Source organism: Parasteatoda tepidariorum, chromosome 5 (assembly GCF_043381705.1).
Source record: "Parasteatoda tepidariorum isolate YZ-2023 chromosome 5, CAS_Ptep_4.0, whole genome shotgun sequence".
In the NCBI taxonomy this organism is placed as follows: Eukaryota; Metazoa; Arthropoda; class Arachnida; order Araneae; family Theridiidae; genus Parasteatoda; species Parasteatoda tepidariorum.
Window position 1 is genome coordinate 47995181 of NC_092208.1, and position 24173 is coordinate 48019353.

Here is a 24173-nt window from a genome sequence, read left to right on the forward strand (position 1 = left end):
TTGTGAATTGGTTTAGGAAAATAAAATCTTGCGTGTATAGAATCTTATTTTATATTGCCTAACTGTTTCATAGTACATAATATTCTGTGCATTTAGTTAGTTATATTTATAATATTGGATCACTCTAAAATTTCCATTGTTTCTTTTGCAAAATTTTAGTAGTATCTTCCATTTCTGCTGCTGTATATATATTAATAAAAAAATATTCTTTTTTTTTAACCAGAAACCATATGCAATTGCAAATAAATTTACAGTCTTTAAATGTATCAGTTTACTGACATTAGATTTCTGTTAACTAAACAAAATTAAAAAAGTGATTTCTGTGTGCATGAATGCCTACTCATTTTGGAATTGTCTTGATAAATAGTTACCATTAATGAATAATCATCGTCCAAATGATTATTTCATATTTGAATTTTCCTCCTTCTGTCATAAATATTCAAGAGCTTTGTTGTTTTCCTTTTGGATTCTTTTAACCAAAGGAATTTTTCATTATCATACTTATAAAGTATTGACAAATTTCAAATTTGTAGCTCTTTGACTACTTTGGTGATATTTTTTAATTGTTATTTATGCCTGTTCCAATTTTTCAGTACTCTTTGCACTGATGAATAGACTTGGGCTTTGTTATATTCATACAATTATGAATATTTATCTATTTACATTTTCTATTATACTTAGGTTTTATTGATAGAGTATTATTCTTTATTAAAATAATTTTTTAAAATTTACAAAGTTTTTTCTTGATGTATTTAATTTGTTTATATTGTTGTATGAATAAATTTTCAAAATATGTCTTCATCAAATTCTTTTTTTACTCATATTTCTTTCGTAGACAAAAAAAAATTTTTTTCTTCTGAAACATAGGAAAATTACTTTACAATTTATGCCACACAATACTCAATATATGAGATGCTCAATAAGTTCTCAATTGGTATTTTTATCATAACATAAACATAAAACAAATCTTCTAGTGCTTAATAATTTATAACCTAGAATTTGGGAAGTATTTAAAACTGATGTCCTTGGGTGCAAAGCTTTCATGTAAAGGATCAATTTAAGGCAAACCATAAAAACTTGGTGCCAGGATTTCAAAACTCATCTTTAACCTCTTGCCTACCACGGGTGTATATATATATGCTTCACTAAGCCAATGCGTTCACTACCCCTAGCGTATTCTTATATGTTTATATATTTTAATATTAGTTATATTATGCCTTTCCAAAGTATACAATGTGCCTTGCCATGTGCTGCTACTTGTAAAACTACTCTCACAGCTTTGGAATGCAATAGAATAACCTTGAGAGTGTTTTCAAAGACTTTTAGACTACATGGATGAGATTTTTCCGCTTTTTAGCGGATTTCTACTTTTTTTCACTTTTATCTCTTGAATTTCAGTTTTTTTTATCAAGAATTCAGATTTTTCTAAAAATTTCACTTTGTTTTATAAGTATTCCGCTTTTTCTGGAAATTCACCGATTTTCAAAAAGAAACAGAAATTCAAACTACGTAGCTACCAATCCTTTCTCATTATTATAGCTATTTTCTCCCCTTTTACTCGCAGCAGATAAGATTTTCCAAATTTTTCCCCCGCCCTCCAGATAAATCTGATTTTTGTAGTTCAAACGACGCTGCTTCTGACAAGCCTTTTAGAGGTCCCAAGCCTGGAATCTGCCAATATCTCGATTCTTATTCACACGATTTTAATATCAAACATAGCTTTTCATATTTGCGTGTTGCGATTCTTATTCACGCAACTTGAATATTGTATTTTGCGATTCTTATTTACGAGATTTAAAAATCCGATATTATGATTCGTATTTATGCCTTTTTGAAAACCTATGTAGCGATTCGTATTCACGCAAGTTTAAAATTAATGTTTTGATTTGCTCATGCGGTTTATAATATCAAACATTAATGTTCGTATTTATACACGATTTTAAAATAAGGCATTGGGATTCGCATTCACGCATTCTAAAAATTATGCATCATAATTCGTATTTATGCAATCTAAAAATTACGGATCGTGATTTGTATTTACGCGTTTTAAAAATTCTATATCCCAGTTTGTATTTCCTCATTTTCAAAATCGTATATCTAGTTTCACATTCATGTGATTTCAAAATCCATAATTGTTATTCATATTCACGCAATTTTAAGATCAACTATCACGATTCTTGTGAGAAGTAAATTTATTTAGTTACTATAAAGGTGACTGTTTTTCTAACGATGATTATTAGTATATGTAAGTGTTACAACATCAGAGAAACTGGAAGGGAATATATTCAAAACTTACATTCTGTGCTTGCAAAGAAGAAAAAATAGGATTTGTCACAAGATGTTTGAAGATGGACTAACGACTAAATATAGCAAACATAAAAGATATAGGAAACAAAAGCAATAACTTAAAAAGGAATTTAATTTTTTCTTTTGTTTTTTGGAAAAAAGGGTTAATTAACTCATCATCAAAATTTTATTTATAATTGCTGTTATTTATGCTATAAAATGCAAAATTCTTATCAAATAAAAAACAATTATCTAAACAGTTGCTGATTGTCATGTAATTTTTCAAACTAAAATAGCAATTTTTGTATGTTAAGGAGTTACTATATATTTCTACTTCACTGTTATTGATATGTTTCAAAGGGCTCTAGTTAGATTAGACTATAATATGAACATAATGATTCGGTCCATTGTTAAAGTTTTTTTTCCCAATATAATTTAAAAAGTAATATTACTGATATATTTGCTATAAATCACATAACAGTATTTATTAAAAGAAATGAAATATTAATGTATATTCTCAGTAGTTTTAATTTGCTAAACCAGGTAGTTTTTCAAGTAATAATTGTCTCTTATGTGAACTGAGGAAAAATATAATTTCCAGCTTTATTTTTTCAATTGGTAATTTTTTTTTCACTAAATGTTAAGTATCAATGTAATCGTTTTTATAATAATAGATTAGTACACAATTGTATGTCAACACATTATTTATTACCTTAAACTGTCTGGAATTTCTTATTAAAGGGTTGCGCTTGCGTAAAATTTACTATCGTGGAGATTCAGCTTTCTTGCCTTTTGGCTAATCTCATTCCTGAGACTAGAAAAGGATAAGAAGGGAAAGCTTCTAGAAATTGAGTCACTGCTGTGCAGCTTCTCTTTTTTAGTAGTACGCACCTTTTTTACTTTCCTTTCGCTTCTGTTTTTGCCTACGTGTGTAATAAAAGTTTTTATTTTTTGTGCAAATACGTCTGAGATTAAATTAAATGATTATTTTCCTTCATTTTCGGAATCTGGCATTATTATTTTTTCATTTATTACAACAATTTTTTTTATTATTATTCTTCTGTTATACTTTTAATTTTGTATTTCGTTATTTCTTTCTTTTTTTGTGTGTGTAAAAGTAAACAATTTTTAGAAACAGTCTATGAAAATCTATGGCACTAGAGGTATGAATCTAGAAATTTTCCTCGGCAGGCAAAGGGTTAATAATTTGGAGAAATTTCTAAAAAGGAAAACTTTGTTTTCGCAAAAGAGGGAGTTTAAATTAGTGTTGAAGTCTACAGAAAATAAATTTTGCAGGGAGTGCTTTTATCCACTTCTAACTATGTATAAGGACTATTATTAACTAAGAGCAAAATGGTGCTCCTTTAGATTGAACACTTTCTTCCATTTGCACAGAAGATAGTATATTTGAATTTTTGCAAAACATGACTGGCCTCCAAACTCTCTGAATCTTTATCAATTCTATTATTTTCCATGGTGTTACATGCTATTAAAACTGACTGACGTAAAGTGCACAAATTAGAACCTATTTTCTAGTATTGCAGATTGAGTACGAAAGAAAACTCAATGGATGATGCTTGGTTTTGTGCATAATATTGTTTCTGTTGGTGTAAATAAAATAATTTTAAATCTTTTTAAAATTTTTTGTTCAATCAGTCTGAGGACTAATCGCACACATTCAATATGTTGTGAGTTGTAGGGATTTAAAAGCTTTTTAAATTGCATTTGCTAAGCAAGAATTTAAATAAAGAGCGTTTAATACCAGAATTAATAATCTTCCACAAATAATGTTAAAGTTGGCAGCTATATTCGAAGCTGCATGGTCAGAAATAATAATTATATAGATGGCCCAGAATCTAAAAGTGAATGAAAGTGTAAATGTGAGCAAGCCTTTGAGAGAAATTTTAAAAAAATTATATTTTTACGGGTTAAAATTATAATATTGGGGGTTTTGTTACCTCATTTTATTAAAGTTCCTCTCGAGCACATGAAAAGATAAGATTCTACATTCTGCGAGCAACCCATATTTTACAGCTTTTAGTTAATTTGACACTGAGCCGTTTGTTCACACGTTGGCAAAAATTTCAATATAGCACCTACAGTAACATTTAAAGCAATAGTTCTTTATCATTTACAAACACATACACCAAACCTTTGTTCAACGCTGCAAATATTGCAAGTGGAAAATCTATTCTTCAAAGAAAAAAATATTCAGATATTTAAAGTGTCATTAAATCAACCCATTAGGTAATATTGTAATTTCAATGCTAAGTTCAAACTAAAAGTCAAAATTCATTTACATGGCCGTTTACTTAACCAAGCATTTCACATAATACAGGGTGCCCACTAAAGCCTGTATCCACTCTCCTAATTTTTAAACAGCTAAAGTTATAAAAGTGGTGCATTGGTATAGTAAAGTAGCTATGTGGTATATGAGACATTTACAGCACCACCTGATGAAAAATTTATTTTCCTCTTCAAAAACTGTTCAAGAAATTAAAAAAATAAATCTGAATTACAAATTTGTTCAGCATCATTAATTAAATACTAATTGAACTCGAGTGCAAAAATTTCTAAAAAAAAGTTAATTTCAGTTTGTTATTGATATCCTACATTTTAATGTTAAAGAAAAATGAGTTTTCGCTGTTTAACTTTATTTCTATTAGTTCAAACTTCTTTTAAGCTTTGTATGACAAAAATAAAAATATTTTGATCAATTTTTTATTCTTTTTAAACCCTTTCGTGACATGATTGAGAAAATCATGAACAAACAAGTGATCACTTGTTTTATATTTTTTTCTTAGAAATAATTTCTTCTAATTATCGATTTGAAGTAAATCAATGATGTTCTACAACCTTGTAAATGTTCTAGACCCTAAATCATTTTCAAGATAGAGACCCTACATTCAGTTTTCTACTAGATAAGTAGTCTCATTTCACAGTGTATAGCCACTTTACTATATCTAGATGCAACTTTTATAAATTTTGTTGCAGCTTTCCAAACTGAGAAGTAGGGACGTGGACATAAATAGGCACCTTTTATGGTGTTTTGATTAAATTTTCAAATATTAGTACTTACTAAACAATAGATTTTTATTCTAATTTACTAGCTTCTCTCTCAATTCTCTAATACAATTTGCATCATTGTATAAGATAGTGCCATTTTCTCGTAAGATAGACCAAAGAAATAATTGCAACAGAAAATCTTTATATGAACTCAACTTTATTCTAGTTAGTTGAAAACCTGAATGCAAATGTGCTATTTATTTTGAGGCTGTTTAAATAATTTCTAAGTTATTCCTTCAAAAACTGTTTTATTGAATTGCAAAGGAAAAAAGAGGTTACAATTTAATTCCCATTAGCAGAGGAAAGGTAAATTTCTTCAATTCGTAAAAACTCAGTTTTCAAAATCATTAAAATATTTATATTTTGATTCTGAAAAGCTGAGTTATTCTTGATAAAGAAGCGGCCCTGTTTTGGTTCATATTATAGAAGAACTTCTATAAAAACTGCCCACTTGAATTGTAAATCCAAAACATTTTTAAACTTTTCTGGAAACAATGTTAGATAAGATGAACACAAATGAATTTCCTATCATTGTGAAATTTCAGTTGTCTGAACTGCTGAGACTTAATGCTAATAACAAACGTTTATTTTTTATCGCAGCTTGAAAGGTTTCGAAAAACTTTTTGGAAACCATTCTAAAGATCTTAAAATAAATACTTGATTTTAGTACCTTAAAACCTGTATTAAAAAAGTGTCTGTTATTAACGTTTTGTTTGTGACAAAATACTACATTTCCTTGTTTGAACGAAACTTCAGAGTCTTTCACTCTATTCATTAAAAAATAAATAAACTCGTATGCAGCAAATATATCTTTTACAATTAAAAGTTTTTTACTATTCTTTTTTTCAGTTATCCAATATTGACTGCATGCAGGGTGGTCCATAATTAAATTTATTAATGTTTGAATAGAAAAAATTTAAATTGTCATCAGTTGAATCGTAAGTGAGGAAAATGGGGCGAGCATCATTAAACTCATTTAAGCTGGGAAGGTTTTTCTAATAATCTCCTTTTCCAGCAATCAAACAGGTTTTAATGTTTTCAATCCCATTTTTCTAACTTGTGATTCCGCAAATTTAAGTAGCGTTCTTGTCTTTTTCTCTGCTTAAATATTAATTTGCAAATCCTAATGCACCAACAAAAATTTTAAATTATTCATTATGGAACACCCTGTGTGTCAGTCTAACATATACAGAATATATAGGATAGTTGTTTGAATTGCTCTGAAAATAAAAATTTTATAGTAATAAACAGGTGTTAGATATTGAAACTTTTGTTGATGCCCATATAATGGTGTTTTGAGTAGATATTGAAAAATCTTGTACCTTTAGAATATTTAATAAAATTTTTTTTTTATTATTTTAGATTAGATAATTCTAAATGAAAAAACTAGTTTTATATAGGTTGTGGTTTCCAATTTTTTTGTGATGTGAAATTATTGCATGCTCATTGTGTCTTATATGCTTAATTGTTAATGAGAACACTTTGTAAATAATTTTAAAAATGATGGGGACAAGGTATATTTAAAATGTTTCACAACATTCCTTATCAGGGTGCTTTGGTGCCCAGTTTAGAAATCTCTGGTATTGAAATCGAGGGATTTTGCTAAAAGGATGAAGGAGCATTAGTTGCATTAGTTGTTTTTATGTAAAACCAAAAATTTGTCATAATTCTAATAATTACCTTTAAATTATCTGTATAAAAAATGCTTTTATTTCAATGATGTATTTATTCTAAAAGCTTCAAAATAATCAAGTGACAGTGTTGCCATTAGAAGGATATTTTCAAAAGTAAACTTGTGTCCAACTCATTATTTTATAAATTTGGCAACTTTTAAACCCCAGCACCTGAAATAGGGAAAATTTTCTAGAGCATAAAAAGTGCTTTTTCAGTTGATTGTCATGTACTATAGTTATGTCAGAAAAATGAAATAATCAGAAGGGAGTGCTTTGACATTTATACACTTGTTATGTGTAACTAACAAAGTATAAACCCTGCATATGGCTAGTATAAAATTAAAAAAAATCAGATATAAAAACATTCAGTTTTATAAATTTTTCAAAGATTATTGAATATAAAAGTTAAATAAATATTCAGGATGTGTGTGAATAATTTGTTTTTAAGCTTTACAAATTTTGCTTTAATTTTTCACATTTCACTTATAATTGTTTATTTTATTATATATTTTAATAACTTAAATGATAAGTAAAGCAAAATATATGCTGTTAATATTTTTTTCTTATTTTAGCCTAAAAAGTCTCACCTGCCTGTGCAACTAGATGGCTCAAGGATTCGAGCTTACTCAGTAGGAAGTCAAGCAGCTCAGAAGCGAATTACCAATCCAGCAGAGCGAGAGTTAAATAATTTTATTACTATTGATCCTAGAACTGGTGCTAAATCATCTAGTGCGCCTCTTCTAAATAACAGGCCACCAAGGGTGCGTTCTTCTGCTAGTCGAGGTGATGTTGGGGAAGATCTAATGGAAATTGATTACAATAGATTAAAATATTCTTCATGTGGTATTGACTTTTGTGATTCAAACTTCACTATTGAACCTGTTGGGCGAAGTCGTAGTGGCAGCTATTCATCGTCAACGAATGCTGCTATAAAAATCCTTCATGACAGAGATAAATCTAAGTCACATTCCATTGGTCAAAGTTGTTCTGACGACACACAATTATCTAGTGACTATCTACAAATGTCACCTGTAGGTGACTCCTTGAAATCTTTATCACGATCACCAGCTTCTTCTATCTGCTCACCGTCTACTCTATTATCCAATACTTCTACTGCTGCTAGGCAAAATGAACCTATGCACCCTTCCGGTGATTATGTGAGCTTAGATCCTACTAGTACCTACCAAAAACTTGAAAATAGTCCTATGAGTAGTTTATCGAAAGGGTTTGCCCCTGCTATACTTAGAAATTCCCGGTCAAGGAGTCCACATTCCTCCTTATCATCAACACTGAGTCACTTGGAGGAAAAAAGTCAAAATAATAGTAATAAGGATATTTATGAGCATAATGCCTACAATAATCAACAGTTGTCCACCACAAAGGATGCAGCTTCAGATTATATGTGCATGAATTTTAGTCAAAATGGTGCTGAAACAAACTCTTCATTGCAAGCAAAAAAGTTGACCACTGACCATTCCTCACCTAAAATATCTAGAGCTAATTTTGAAAAGCAATTGGTGGAACCAAAACCCGTCAAGAAATGTCCTTTACCTCCCCTGCCTCAGGTAAATGAATCCTCCAAGCTTCCTTCTCCAGATTCAAAATCACCCTCTCCTCAACTAAGTGGCTCTGTATCTAGCAAGTTTGAACCTAAAACACCTCCTCCATCACCTTGTTACGGTGCCATATCCCCTCAACTCTCTGGTGCTCCTCTTGTTGAGAATCTAGTACGTCGCCTTTCTCAACCTTCTTATCCTGGAGGGACACCATCTGACACAAACTCTTGCAGTAACTCAGTTTGTGGAGAAGTACGCCTAAATTATGCTTCTCTGGATTTACCGCCTGCTTCAGACGATGATGCCAAACTTGTGTGCAACAGGTTGAAAAAATCACTCGAAGGTGAAACCAAAGAAGCTCCTCTGACTTATGCACAAATAGATTTTTCTCCAGTCAAAAAGCAAAAAGCTTTCCAAGACACTGAGAGTTTGAGCCATTTGTAAATTGCTGTTAGTTCCCATTTTCTTTAATCCAGTGCCTGGTTATGAGTGTTATCTAACAAAAGATATGCAGGATTCTTGCTTTCAGAGGATTTTCTGATCATCATGTAGCTTTGATTTTTCAAAATAATGATTAATATTTTGAGTATGAAGTGTATTTTCTTTAAATGTTGATCTATTCAACAAAACTTCTGGGGGATCTAGTTATAATGAACCCATTCCTTCTCTGAGTGTAATGTCATAACAATAGTAGAAGTAAAATTAAATCTAATTTGTAGTACCTTTGCTTACTGAATTCTATTTTCTTTTGCTTAAATATCATCATTACAGTAAATAAATATCTGTATCCGTCTCTTGTTTTTAAAATTATATTTAAATTACATTTCTTATAAAAACAAAAACTTTAAATTCTTTTTTTAAAGTTGATATTTAATTTTATTCTAACAAATTTTATATATTCTATATTAAATTATTATTTCTAAGTAAATGTTTTATTTACTAAGTTATTTTATTTTGGCTTGTGTAAATTATATATTGTTATATATTATGTAGAGTTTCGATTAAATTATAATTAAGTTTCATCGTTATCAATTATTCTAATTTTGATTCAGTTTTTCAAAACATTTTGTTTTTTCTTGTTCGTAATTTAAAAATCCAACAAAATAATCATTCGAAATTATTAAAATAAACAACAAAATATTCTTTGAAATATTTTGTGCCTTACTATTATGTTTTCTCGTTAGAAATTAAACAATTTAAAACATAACAAGTAAATATAAACTGAACATTTATTAAAAGACAAGAAATATTTTGTAAAAACTGAAACTTATCTTTGCTTGAACTTTTTCTTAGTTTTGCATGAATAAAAAGTAAAGTTGTAAAAAAAATTTAAATTAATTGCAATGCGCATATTAAAGTGATTCAAAAATAGGGTGAAGTTCAAGATTGTCTAGCGTCTTTTAAAAATAAAAATTGTGGCCTATAGATGAAAGAAATCTGTTAATATTTAGATGTAATGACTGCAGTTGAAAAGAACATTGCCTAGAAAAGTAACAGATTGTTATTTGATGCATTAAAACAAATGTTAACAAAATAGAACAAAACTAGTTTGACTAAATTTTCTAAACTTTCAAATTTTCTGTTCATTAGTTTCTGGGCTTAAAGAAGTGCTATATAGCATATGTTCTATTTTATTTTCCAAAACTTGAAATCGAGAGATCTCATCTGAGAAAAATTTTGTCGGTATATATAAATTTAGGAAATCTTTAATGTCCATCTACTTTAATAATCTGCAAAATTCCTCTCTGAACTGGAATCTATATTTAAGTGGTTAATTTACATGTGAGAAATGTATCAGAAAACTTTAAATATGTTTTTCTTTAAGTTAAATGTCCTCAACTGCGTTTTTCTTATAATGTATATATACTTACGTTTAAGCCATACTACTAAGTGATATACTTGTTGAAATTTTGATATCTATTTTATAATTATTTCTTGGTTAAATAATCAAAATTATCATTTTATAGAATTATTCAAACTTAAAAGATAAGTTTATTCCTATTTAAATAGAAAGCAACTCTTGTTAATTGAAGTTTGTATGAAGCTATTTGGAATAGTATAAAATAGTTCAAGTAGATTCAAAATCAGTAGGTTTCCTTTGTAATTATATGCTAGTTGCAATTATATGCCTTTGTAATTATATGCCTGTGAACTAAGAAGTGTTATGAATATAGGTTTGCACCTGTTTTTATTGATTTTATTTATACAAAACAAAATTATTTTATTTAATTGAAAGTGTAATTTAATACCGGACAACTATTATTTCCAAAATAATAATTTGTCGCTAACAATAATAATTTGCAACACCTATTTTTCAGTTCTTCCCCCCTTGAAGATCTAATAGTTATTGTGCCTTTTAATCTAAGCTTAAATTATACAGTATTGTTTGATGAAGCATTTGGACTTTGTGTCATTAAACCCTACATTTAATCAATCTAAGCATAATTTGCATTTCCAATAAAATTAAATAATTTTGATTTATAAATATCAAAATATATTTTTAAAAATTTTAATTTAGCTAAAGGCATGTTATAAAAATTATTTCAATATGTTTTATTAAAAGTAGATTTTTTGAAAACATTTATTTCAATCTAGCATTTTTATTAACCTTTGACAACTATCTCTGTTAACCTTCTTGCATCACTTTATAAAATTAATAAATAAAATATATTAGTTTGAAAATAAAAGTTAGTAATATAATCAGTTTATCTGCATCTGACTCTAAATATATGCTTAAACTTCATATTCCAATACCACACTTTGTTTTAAACTGGTTATTTCACTTTTTTTTTTCGTTCTTAAATATACTTATATGACTGATTTTCAGCAACATTAAAAATTAGGTTTCATGGATGGTATTGTAAACCTTATAATTTGAACCTATTGAAATTTGCTTAAAAAGTCTTATCTGCTCATATAGATAAAATTACTCTCTATTGCAAAAGAATTAATTATATGCATGTAAATTAACTGTTATATTAGTGTATCATTCAAGTTAATTTCTTATCCTGTAGGTTTCTGTCTATGGGTTTTAATAATTTTTACATCTAATCATTTTGGCTTTCCAAATTTCTGGGGTAACTTTTCTCTCAATAAAATAATATGAAGTGTATAAAGTCGTTCTGCTGTGGAGCTGTTTAGGATGAAGGGTAAATATATCCATATGTAGGACCTTCAAGAGGTTATAAATAATTAACTTTTGCTATATAAACATATAGTTGCTTTTTTTCTACCCTTTCATTAACAAATAACAAATATTCTAAAGCAAAAGAAAAGGTGTGCCACAGGAATGTCATTTGAACCCTGACTTCATATTTTTGATTAAAACAAAATACACTATTTTTGTTGTTCCTGAAGAAAAAAAATTTTTTATTTTGTTGTGTTCATATAAAAATTCATTTATATCATATAAATGTTGGCTAGCAGTTATATGCTAAATCACTATGTGACATAGTTTGTATATGTCTACGTGTTGTCCGAATTAAGTCTATGAGAGAGAGATAAAATAACATTTAGGTATTCCTGTACATTATTATACCTCAAAAATAGTTATTTGTTAATGGCAATTGTTTTAAGTTAAAGTTTAAACTAACACAGATGTTAAACTTATCTATTTAGATAGCTCGAGCTTTTGTGGTAGTTGTTGTTTACGAGTAAAATAATGTGTATGAGAGTTTTAATTTTTATAAATATATATATATATTATGAACATATAATCATCAATAATAATACAATTACTGTGTACAAATGATTTGTGGAAGTTTTCATTTGACTGTAAAAAATTGTGTGGAGGAAGTTTCTCTGCCATAAGAAATATTGGATATGTATAGTGTTAATATTTTTTAAAAAGAAAATTTAATGAAGAATATTAAATGAAAACTTGCATAATTGTGTAAAATATTGAAACACTGCCAATGGCTTTATTCATATAAATTAATTGATTTATTGGAATTGTTTTCTTTGCCAAAAATAAAGTCTTAAGATGCTTCAGTTTGTGTTTTTATTTGATTTTTTATCAAAATGGTTGCACAGGAAATTATTTTCTACAATAAATATACCAATCATAGTAACACCCCCTTTTTTGGTGTTTTAATGCAAGTGAGATGGGTTATTAAAATAACATACATGTTAGAACTGTGGTTACCAACTGGCGGCCCGCGGGCCACATCCGTTCGAAGCCTTTTTTTGAGGCCCGCGAACTAAAATATATTAGTTGTCATTCTTATGGGGACAATTTTCGTAAAAAATATACGTGGGTTAAAAATACTTTTCTTTCGTTAAAAAAACATAATTTCTTCATTTCTGTGAAATTTAACATACCAACAGTGCAAAAAAATTTATTTCTCAGGTAAAAATCTACTTCTTATTTTAATTTGTAATTCAATACTTTTGTGTTGTACAACTTGAAAAAGTCTGACAGTAATATTTAATGTTCCTTCAATCATAAAAGAGTCCTATATAAAATTTTGATAAAGTTGCGGCCCGCCATTTGATTGGTGTTTTTATTTGCGGCCCCCGGCCTCATGTAAGTTAGAAACCCCTGTGTTAGAATAATGGATTTCGATAAGTCATGGCAGGTAATTTATTGTTATAAAATATTCTATTTCTCCATTCTATTGTTATAAGGGTTGTTTTTACTATATCATCACTGTTCCATATTTGAATGAGTTGTGCCCAGATACAACTAGTCTCATTAAGGTACTACATTAAGCAATAATTTTTTTTTTTGTAAAATGATTACAGTATCATTACATATAACACCATGCTTTATATTGTAACGATATGTAACATTCAAAATTTAAGCCACAATGTAGGATTTTCTGAAATGAATATTCCTTCATATAATAAACTAATCTCTATTTTTATATAACATTCATTCATACTTGAACCTTTACTGAGATAAAAAAATATAAACCATTAAAATTATGCTAGTTTATATTGCTCAATCAACAAAATTTTCTATTAATTACTTTTTATTTTGGAAAATGTGAGTAAGGATGTAGCACAAATTGCTTCATTCTTTATGTGTATAAAATATTAGTGAATGAAGGTACCAAGTGGCAGTCTGAGCATTTTTAGGATTAGAAAGTATACGTGCATTTAGAAACAACAGTGAAAAACCTGTATTAGTATAGAAAATTAAAATGCCAAACGTGTTAATGTTTGACTCAAACAGTTTTAATGAGAGTTATGGATTTGTTGCTTTTCATTAGAAATTTACTGACTAACTTAATAAAATAAACTTGTACGTTTTTTTTCAAAGTGTAAACTTTAAAGTTAGTTACTTTAATCCCTTAAAACTTACTAAAAACTATTTTGATAAAAGAAATCTAAAATTATGTATATAATTTCAAACAACTCAATAATAACAAAGCACCAGGAATCGGCAGCATAGACAATATTATCATCAATAATTTAATTCACCATTTTCATAATTCTCCAACACATGTTCAAGATTATCAACATTTCCGAACTTTTTTACATTTGGCCAACTCACTCTATTCTTAAAACCTGGAAAAGATCCAAAAAAAAATGTTTTGAAGAATGTGTTTTTAATTCATATATACTGAGTGGCTAAATTATTATGACCACCTAACAGTTTATGCAAAATGAGCTATTGCGTCTCAGGGTCCCTGATAGAGGGCGAGATAGCTACGAAAGGGAATGCAAGGCAATGCATCAATTGCAATCGCTTGGAGATATGGGTAAGAAACTAGTTTCAATGCAAGATGATTGCAGACGCTCAAAGCGTCGGAACCAGTATCAGCAAAACTGCTGCTCGTGTGAAGTCTTGGAGAGCACCAATTATTGTTTACAGAGAGTGGACTACCAAGCAGAAAACTGGGTCTCAATGCCAAGCTTGTGGTGGTCACAGGCTTCTGAATGCTTGAGCTGATAGGAGACTTGTGAGAGTGGTCCTGCCCAACAGGAGAGTGACAGTATATCAAATATCTTAATAAAGGTGCAACTGCGAACGTCTCTGAACGCCACACATGACACAATGTAGATTACCTGCTTCTGCTGTCAGTCTTGAACAAGAGCAAAGTCTCCAGTTTTTAAAGGAGCAGACAGTAGGTGACTAGAATTGGGTAATGTGGTCTGATGAATTAAGTTTTTAATTACACCATGCAGATGGCAGGGTTTGGATATGGCGAAAATTGCACAAAGGCATGGGCCTCAGTGCCACAACACTTTGTTTTCTTGACATTGCACGAGTCCTTTGATTCCTGTGGAACGTCTGAATGCCCAAAAAGTTGGCTGAATGCTCGAAGTGTTATTTCAGGGATATTGCAGATTAGGTTCATTCTGTTATGTTAATGGCGTACCCTGCCAGGGATGAATGCTTTCAGCAACACACTGTTTATTATCATACAGCTGATAGTTGTCAGATGGTTTGTAGACGGTGACTTTACCTTGCTTCGTTGGCCTGCACAATCACCAGATCTCAATCCAAATGAGAATTAGTGGGATGAGATTGAACAAGGCATCAAACAGCTGGATATAGTGCCATCCAATCTGACAGAACTGAAAAGTGCAGTTCATCAGATATGAGGTCAAATTCCTCTTACCAACTCACATAGAATCTACACCAAGCTAAGATGGTCCAACATTGTATTGAGAGGGTGGTCATAATAATTTGATCACTCAGTATATATTTTGATCAAAGATAAGAGTAATTTATTCATCAACTCAAACCTAATTATAGTGATAGTGAAGGGGGGAATATATAGGAAATCAAAACCTAAGTTCATACTGAGAAAAGCAGACATTTTCCTATAGAAACTTTTAAAAATATATATATGTGTTAATTTGTCTTTATACATTGGAGTAATAGTTTATTCTAAAAATATTTTAAATAGATAGCTTTTGTTCCTCGGGAAATTGTTTTCTTAAATATTAGATAAAATTATACCAACTTAATGTTTTGTAATAAATTTTTAAGACTTTCAATTCAACATTAATTCAAGGTAGTGAAACTTAAAATATGTTTTTTTTTTAAAAAAATTCATCATGTTTTAAGTGTGTTATTTATAAAAACTTTCAAGATAAATATATATATAAGAATTTATTTGATCTTTAAGGTACATTATCAATAACATATGTACAAAAAATTACACTCTAAATATATGAATAATGTTTTTTAACAGAATACATATACCAAGGAAGTGCTTTATTTTAATTGAGACTGAAAATAATCTTCAGAAGCATTTATTTTAAAGTCACACTATTATGTACAATACTTTTTACATACTATTAGGTCTTTACAAGCTTTTATAAATATATTTTTGTAAAACAATGGTATTGAGATCAAAATACTATATAAATTAGAATCATAAAATATCAACAAATAGTCAAAAATGCATGCAAAAAAAATTAAAAAACAATCTATTTTCGTTAACCTGCAATATTTGTTAAAAAGTGACTAATAAATACTTGTATTCTTCTGTATTAAATTATCACATGAATAACATACAATAAAAACGGCTACAACTCTAAATGTTGCATTTGGTTATTTTAAAATTGTTAATACCTATTAAACCTACTTATTGCCCTATTTATTGGATTATTGCAATATTAGATGGAAGAAAAATTGTAATGAATATTTTATAGATAGTTTAATGACTCAAATTATCTTAAGTATATAAATTAACCCTTTAATAAACCTTATAAGGTAAAAAAATGGTTTTTAACCAAAGAGTCATACATATTTATAAAACAAATTAATACTTAAAACATGAAAGTTTAATAATGGATAAAAAAAATTTCATTAATTCAAGATGTGATGTCAATCAACCAGAAACCTTAATAGAATTATATAAATTAGTGGTTAAATGCTTCAACCAGAAATTTCAGTGAAAACAGTTTTCATTAACTCTGGTATAAAGTTGCATAATTATTATAAGTATGAAAATCACTTTGTTGAATATGTATAAGAAAAACAATTATAGGGGTTATGGTAAGGCTGACCTTATATATTTTAAGAATTTTTATCAATATTATAGTCAATATGCATTAAAAGTTGCCAATTAATGTTATGGCAAAGAAAAAAGACAATATTGAAATCTGACAAATCACAGTTAAGGAAGGTGGGTAAACAGTGCATCAAAATCTGTTTGATTGCAGGTTGAAACTAGAAGGTATTACTAATTAACATCTTTCAACTTATGTTTTCTCCCAAAATGAAACAGGTTTTGACACGTGCTATCCTCAAATATGATTTGGCGTGTTTCGATAGTGTTTTCATATTTTTCCTTGTTTAATTATTAATTTGTGGTCCCCAAAGTGTAAACTTATGTTTTTATTTTTACCCAGGGTTCATAATATATGTATCATGGGTGATGTTTACGAAACACCCTGTATATGTTACTTTAAAATTAACTTGAATAGAGAACTTTATAATCCAACTTATGACACAATGAAAATTGTATAAAATTTTTATGTTAAAGAAACAGAATATTTTCCTGGATATTTCGATTGTTCCTGGAAAACAGAAGTTTTTCTTATTTTATTTTCAATACTATTTAGATTGCACTGATCCAAACAACTTTCTAAATTTTTTGTTTTTGAAAATCAGTCAGAAATGCATAGCTCTCATATAAACTTTGGAAATTTCACACACGACAATAACTTACACTTCACATACATTAAATTCATAAAACATGTGGGGGTTTACTTCATTGGAAGAATTAAAACTTTTTGATTAAAAAAAAAAAAGTATCAACACATCTAATCCAAATCCAAAGCAAAAAATGAACCCTTAAAAATTTTCTCATATATAATGACACAGATATATTAACATTAAAAAAATAAGAAATCACTTTAAGAGCAGTCAAAAAGTTCATCAGCGCAATTTACAGCATAAAATACAATTGTTTTTATATAATACATATCATTCAAATTGAAGCTGACTACTAACACAACAAGAGCCAGATGATTACATATTTAAAGTGCACTTCATTCAATTGGAAGAAACTGTTAATTTCAAAGGATTCCATTGGTAAAGTATTGAAATCCATCGTACAATTTAGTGGTAATGGAGTGCATGCTGGATTCAACCATACTGTCAACCAGTAGTTGAAGTTGTTCTTCAGTTAGACCCATGTGGAACCGTTCCCTAAGCGCACGAATAGCACTAGCACCGTTCTTAAAACATGGAAGTTGGCAGGAGGCTTGCATAATTTCAACAAGTGTGATGATACGCTCACAATGTTTACGAGCTGCAACCAACCCCTGAAGCATCAAGATTTTAAAGTATTCAAACATATCATTGCCAGGTCCACCCATTACCTGAATAGAAAAAAAAATTAATGACAATTTTTTTTTAAAGATTATCATTCATAAAAAATGTTTCAGATTATTTTAAAGTACACCCAATACACACAAATAGCAGAAAATCTGTATTAAAAGTATGTCTGTGTATTTTGATTTGAAAAGTTTATGAAAGATATTTAAATCAATGATAGAAAGTGTAGATCAATAATGTTCATGTAGTAATAATTCTCAACTTTTTTAACTATTAAATCATAAAAAAATATTGTTCCTAAAAATTTAAAAGCACAACAGACACAAATGACAGAAAATTAATCTTAATTGAAAGTATGCCCGAGTATCTTATTTTGATTAACAAAGTTTTCGAAAGACAATTTAATTAATGATAGAAAATATAGATTATTCATGTTCAAAGCCTAGGTACATGAATAATTTCATAAATATAAAAAAATAAACTACAATCTTAGTTGGAAAAAACACCTTACTAAATTGTACAATTAATAGAATATCTGATTACTTACATCAACAAACTCTTGGGTAAGTTTAAAAGGAGAGTTCTCAAAGCCCAAATTTTTTGGGGAAGATGACAATATAAATCCAAAATCTATATGTATAATATGGCCTTCCCCATCTAGAAGAATATTGCCATTATGCCTGGAATATAAAGAATATGTAACATTAATTAGCAATAAATTAAAAAGGCACAAACAATAAAAAGAGTGAAATAATAAGGTAAACACAATACACAAATGATAAAAACACAAAATTAATTATGCTTGCAAACACTAGAGTCCCTATATCTAATACAAAATTTTTATAATTAATTTGATAATTATTATAATAATTATATATAATATATTATAATTAATTCAATATTAATTAAAATAATTTTTTAATTTTTTCAGAATTTTAAAACAAAAATTACTTTTAGTGTAGAAAACATTAAAACTTTGTTTTATATTTTATTTGTATAGATAAATGCAGTAAACTAGCAAAGACATTTGAAAACAGTGTTTTCCACATTTCTGTTAATAAAAATTCTGTCATAAATTTCAGAATATTTTTTTAACGAACTCAAAATTTGCTACCAATCGACAAAACAATTTTGGATTTAAAAACATCAATAACACTTAGCTTCAATAATTTTAGGTTAATAGTTTCATTAGGTTTTAAGTTTATTTTCCCCATTCGATATTTATATTAATAATGTTTGAAACTGTGATTCTTTTTCATGCTTTCTAACTTACTAAACATTGTTTAGATATAGGAACTCTAGCCAACACAACACCAATTGAACTTTGACTTTTTTAAAATCAATAGAATACAGGCAAAATTATTTTGCATGCCAGTAGTTTCCACTATGATAATAATCAACACTGTTTTCATAATACACTGTTGAAGAATGCTACATACATAACTTTGTAAAAACAGTAAAATTCTAGAAAGAAAAAAATTTAAACCTACCTATCTTTTACTTGGACTAGATATGACACCAAGCAGTAAGCAGCACAGCTTTGCACAAAATTTCGCTGAGCTGTCAAGAAGTCTTCAGAGGTTCCACAGCCAAATTCTTGAAGAAAATATTCCAATAAAGACATCTTGCTATGTTTTTTGACTTGATGCAAAGATACTGTATTCAAAATGGGTTCAATCATGCCGCTATCATCAGATGTGACTAATATACGGTAGGGTCGAACCCAAAGAGGCACCCTCTCATCTTCCCAAATTTTCTAAAATTGAAGCATAAAATTTAGATTTTTCAATTAAAAGTAAAGTCATCAGAAACAGCTTATTGAAAAATATTTAGATATCAGCATTTATAATACATAGATTTATCAACACTTACGAAGCGATGGAACAACTAGGGAAAAATCACTTTGGGTTGAAACTTTGTGTACGAGTAATAATATTTTAGGTTTTCAACCCATAAAATAGAGAAAATTTGTCAGTCTTTAAAAATTTGTCCAGAATAAAAGTTATAAATTAATTTAACTCAGACTAACAGCACTGCAGCCTAGGTAGAAAAGTACATAACTGCCTTAGATTCCAGCTGATTGTCTATTTCTTATTTATTTAAAAATTGTTTCATGAAAAGAACCATAAGAATTTTTATTTAAGACTATACCAATTTTGATGTGTAACTTTACCAGTGTGTTTGGGACTCATGTTTTTAATATAGCTGAAGCTATAATGTGAAAGATTGGAAAAAAACATGATAGTTATAAACAAAAATTCTAATAGCCCTTGTTATCAACAAACATAATTAAAAGCTTTAAAATATCCCACTTATCTGTCATTGTGTCTGTCGTTATTATCAGCACAATTTATATCAGTATTAATACATCTTATTTTAAACATAAGATTGAATCATTTCTGAAATTTAAAGATTAGAACCTTTAAAAAAAATTAATAAAATTTATTAAGAGTTTTATTTTTAAAAAATTTCCTATTTTAAAGAATAAAAAAAGTCTATAATTATCAACCCCGAACATCAGCGTGTCAAGCAAGTATGCTACAAACAGTTTCATTGGTTATAATGACAGTTAACAAAACCAGTGCACCATTTAAATTTTTAAAAGCTTTTTCCAGATATGACTAGCCAGTGTGCACCATTATTTTAAGTGTTGAGTCCCCTTAAAGTATACTACTAATATACCAAGTAATTAGTAAATTTTCAGTTATACCCCCCTTTTGTTTGTTTTATTAGTAAATTTAATAGAATAAATTGAAATTTACAAAACGTTCATTAAATTTATTCAATTAGATCTAGATTTTTACCAAGTTAGTAAAATTTTGATAAAGTAAATGTATTAAATATAATTAATATAATAAAATTCCTTTCAAGCACCAAGTGCAAACAACTGGAGTATCCTAGTGCGGAAGAAAGCAGAACGAAAAAAGATTCCAAAGATTCTGTTAAAAGTTAACAAATTTTTTGTTACTACATATTGTTTTTTTTTAAAATCATTTTTGTATTTCTTTTTATTGGTCATTTATTTAAATAATGTGTAATAAAAGGGAGTTATTATACCTCAATTATAATACCCAACTAGTTCAAACTGTTTGCAATACGGATATAGTGAACTCCCGCTTATAGTGAACCCAAATTTCGGTTCCTTGAAGGTCTAACTGTACTTCTAAAAAAATTTAACAGTATAATTTTTTTTATCAGCCTGGTTGATAATCACTATTTTAATTGCTTTCTTTAACAATAAAAAAAATCGAATTTCAGTATTTTAATTTGCAATCTAGAAATAACCCAAAATCACCTATGGTTTTTTATTTTCATAATAGCTCCACAGAATATCAAAAGCCCAATGAGTGCTTCTAACCATCCTATTTTGAGGGAAAAGCAAGACTCTCAAAATTAATAATTTATAATGAGACAGACTCCTTTAAAATTAATAATTTATAATGAGACAGACTCTTTTAAAATTAATAATTTATAATGAGACAGACTTTTAAAATTAATAATTTATAATGAGCCAGACTCTTAAAATTAATAATTTATAATGAGCCAGACTCTTTTAAAATTAATAATTTATAATGAGATAGACTCGTTTAAAATTAATAATTTATAATGAATCACAGCAATAAGTGATGATGTAAGATGAAAATACCTGCAAAGTGGCTAATAGCTGATAGGCCATTAATTCTTGTCTCAGATCATCACCACATTTGATAATGGCTGAGAGAAGATTCCAGTTAGGAAGATGACCATAAGGGGAGGATTCTCTAATGCGCCTCACTTTTTCTTCCCAAGGCTCCTTCAGTGCTGCAGCTGAAGGATCTTCTGGATCACGCTGAAGAGGGGAAAAAATAAAGGCATTGTTTAAAATTGTTACTGTTGGTAAACAATAGCTTACAGGTATACATTTTAATTGCTTCTCTCACCAATTTCTTTTTTTAAATTCAAAAAAATCAATATATTTTCCTATTTTATTAATAAATACAAGAAACTAAAACAAAACATAATACAAAAGTTAAAATTTTTTTAATGTGTAAAAAAAAATATTCATTTACCATCAGTTTACTATCACAAGTTATCTCTGGCAAATGAAAAGAGTTAAATATTAGTCTTTATATGATAGTTCTTAAGACAAGGGACAACACAAAGGTGATATTTTTCAAACACCAGTGAAGTAATACGGCATTCTTATTTTACTTTTTTCTATGTAAATTCAGCAACCATCGTATATACAATCGCACAAAACACTTGTGCAGTTCCACAATCCAATAGCTAAACTCCCAAACATAACTTGGCAAACTTCCAATCACAGCAGATTATTATTTTTTTTCCTACTTCCGGCAAAGTAAAAACGCGATAAAACAAAACATACTGATAAATTCTGCTACACCCAAGTTTTCTCCGGATAATAAATATTTGCGATATATACATACCCTGGTTAACTCAGGACAATGAGAGAAGCAGCTAACAGTCACAAAAAACAGCCATTTAGCAAACAGAGAATATTATATAAGAGTTAACACAAAGTTTGCTAAAACCAAGACATTGCAAATTTTAGATATTGACTCCCATTTATAGGTAGTAGGCAGATTTATTAAACATATTTTCTATAGTATTTACAAATGCAATTAAAATCGAATAGACATTTTTGCATTTTTATAAAAAATTAATACTTTATTTTTTACAGAAAAATATTAAACAATTCAACAAAAAAAATTTTTTTTTGAACAAATTGACAAGCCTTACATAGCAAGTCTAAGAAGCCTGTATTATGAGTTTAGGAATAGGGAATTTTTTTATAAAAATAATAAAATTTGTAAATATTTTATTAAAAGCCTTGTAGAAAAATTAATAGATAAATTGGAGTACAGACAAATTTGTATTAACAATCAATATAATACTTAAAAGAATAGTTCAAAATTTCAAATTTTTAAAAACTCATTATAAAACTATTTTTTTTAAAGATGGAAAAAAATCTAATATATCTGAGAGTAATAATATAGTACTAAAAATAAAATTAAAAATAAAACAAATTTAAATGAACCGATGTATCAGTAAATTCATTTTTTCATTGATTGATTTCATTTCTTTTCAAAATGTGTCAGTAATTAATATTTTCTACAATTAAATTTTTTAAAAAAAAGAACAATAGAGTAGATTAAAATTTTAAATATATATATATATATATATATTAAGAATTATTTCTACTTTTGCAGAGGGTAAACACCACCAACATTACATATTTAGCATCACAAAATCATACAGTGTCATAAACAAAGCCCGGCATAAAAATAGTCCTAATTAATTGAGAAAACATCACTAAAGAATAAAGTCATAATTAAGAAGTTATAATAATTTGCATTTCCAGATTCTTAAGTATGGCTATGCTTTCTTAAAAAAAAGAAAACAAAAAAAATATTAACATATAACTTGCAACAACAAATTACTCGATAAAACATATTGTTATACCCCATATCGTGTTTGCAATAATTATAATAATTAAAGAGATATGATACAAGAGTTGAAAATTCTAGGTACCTTAAAAGTACTTTTTGGTGCATTTATATTTTCAGAGAGTCTTCTCCTAATGTCACCAGCAGCAACAAAAGTTGGCTCTCCACTAGTACCACTGTCTTGAGACATCTGAGAAAGGGCATCTCGATCCTTAGGTTTAGTACAGGAAGCATACTGGAATACATTGTGCAGAGTTACTTAAATTAATTTGTCATTTCAACAAAAAATCATTAATATCTTATAAAAATGTCTTCGCAAACATTAAGACTCCATGTATGATGGAAAAGACAAAAAAAAATATCGAGATTATGAAGAAAAAAAAGCTTTAAAGGCAATTAACATAATCTTATGTTAAAAATCTTATGTTGAAAAATCTCAATTAAATCATTGCTTTATTAAATTAAATGAATAATAGAAAGATGAAACTTTGTGACTTTTCATTGCCCTGAGAACCCCACATGAAAATACATAATTAGTGAATAATATCCAATTTAAGTTGGAGGATTATGGTACTGATCTACAAAAAGAAAATCACAAAATCATTAGCTTGCTAGTGATGAAGATGATGGCGCTTTACCAATAATGAAATAAACAAGTGAAATAAAATTTAATTTTACTAAAAGGAAAAAATGTGGTAATATTTAGTTGGTCCCCATGATAAGCAAAATGTAAGACTTTTCGGTTTGATTTTATTGAGCAGAAAGTAAAACCTTAAATTGAGAATCTCTTGAAAAATGCAGCAGAGTTGCGTGTGAGAGTGCAAAACTCCTTCACACCAAGTCCAGGTCAGTATACGTACACGCAGACCCGCAAATATTTAATGTAAAAAGTCAAATGATT

At 28.3% G+C, this 24173-nt stretch overlaps 2 protein-coding genes across 5 annotated transcripts in view; one reads left to right on the forward strand and one right to left on the reverse strand.

Moving 5' to 3' along the window:
- LOC107446916 (insulin receptor substrate 1) overlaps positions 1-9909 on the forward strand; it is a 41899-nt gene extending 31990 nt beyond the window's left edge. For all 3 annotated transcript variants that reach the window (XM_071181418.1, XM_043039196.2, XM_071181417.1), the window contains exon 14: positions 7598-9909. In XM_071181418.1, coding sequence (XP_071037519.1) covers positions 7598-9025 — 1428 coding nt within the window. In that variant the 3' untranslated portion in view covers positions 9026-9909. The remainder of the gene's footprint in view (positions 1-7597) is intronic.
- A 5719-nt stretch (positions 9910-15628) lies between these two features.
- Positions 15629-24173, reverse strand: part of LOC107446926 (phosphatidylinositol 4-kinase beta fwd) — a 68688-nt gene continuing 60143 nt past the window's right edge. For both annotated transcript variants that reach the window (XM_043039201.2, XM_043039202.2), the window contains exons 10-14: positions 23358-23507; positions 21472-21654; positions 19316-19581; positions 18373-18505; positions 15629-17869 (exon numbers count right to left, since the gene is read on the reverse strand). In XM_043039201.2, coding sequence (XP_042895135.1) covers positions 17564-17869; positions 18373-18505; positions 19316-19581; positions 21472-21654; positions 23358-23507 — 1038 coding nt within the window. In that variant the 3' untranslated portion in view covers positions 15629-17563. The remainder of the gene's footprint in view (positions 17870-18372; positions 18506-19315; positions 19582-21471; positions 21655-23357; positions 23508-24173) is intronic.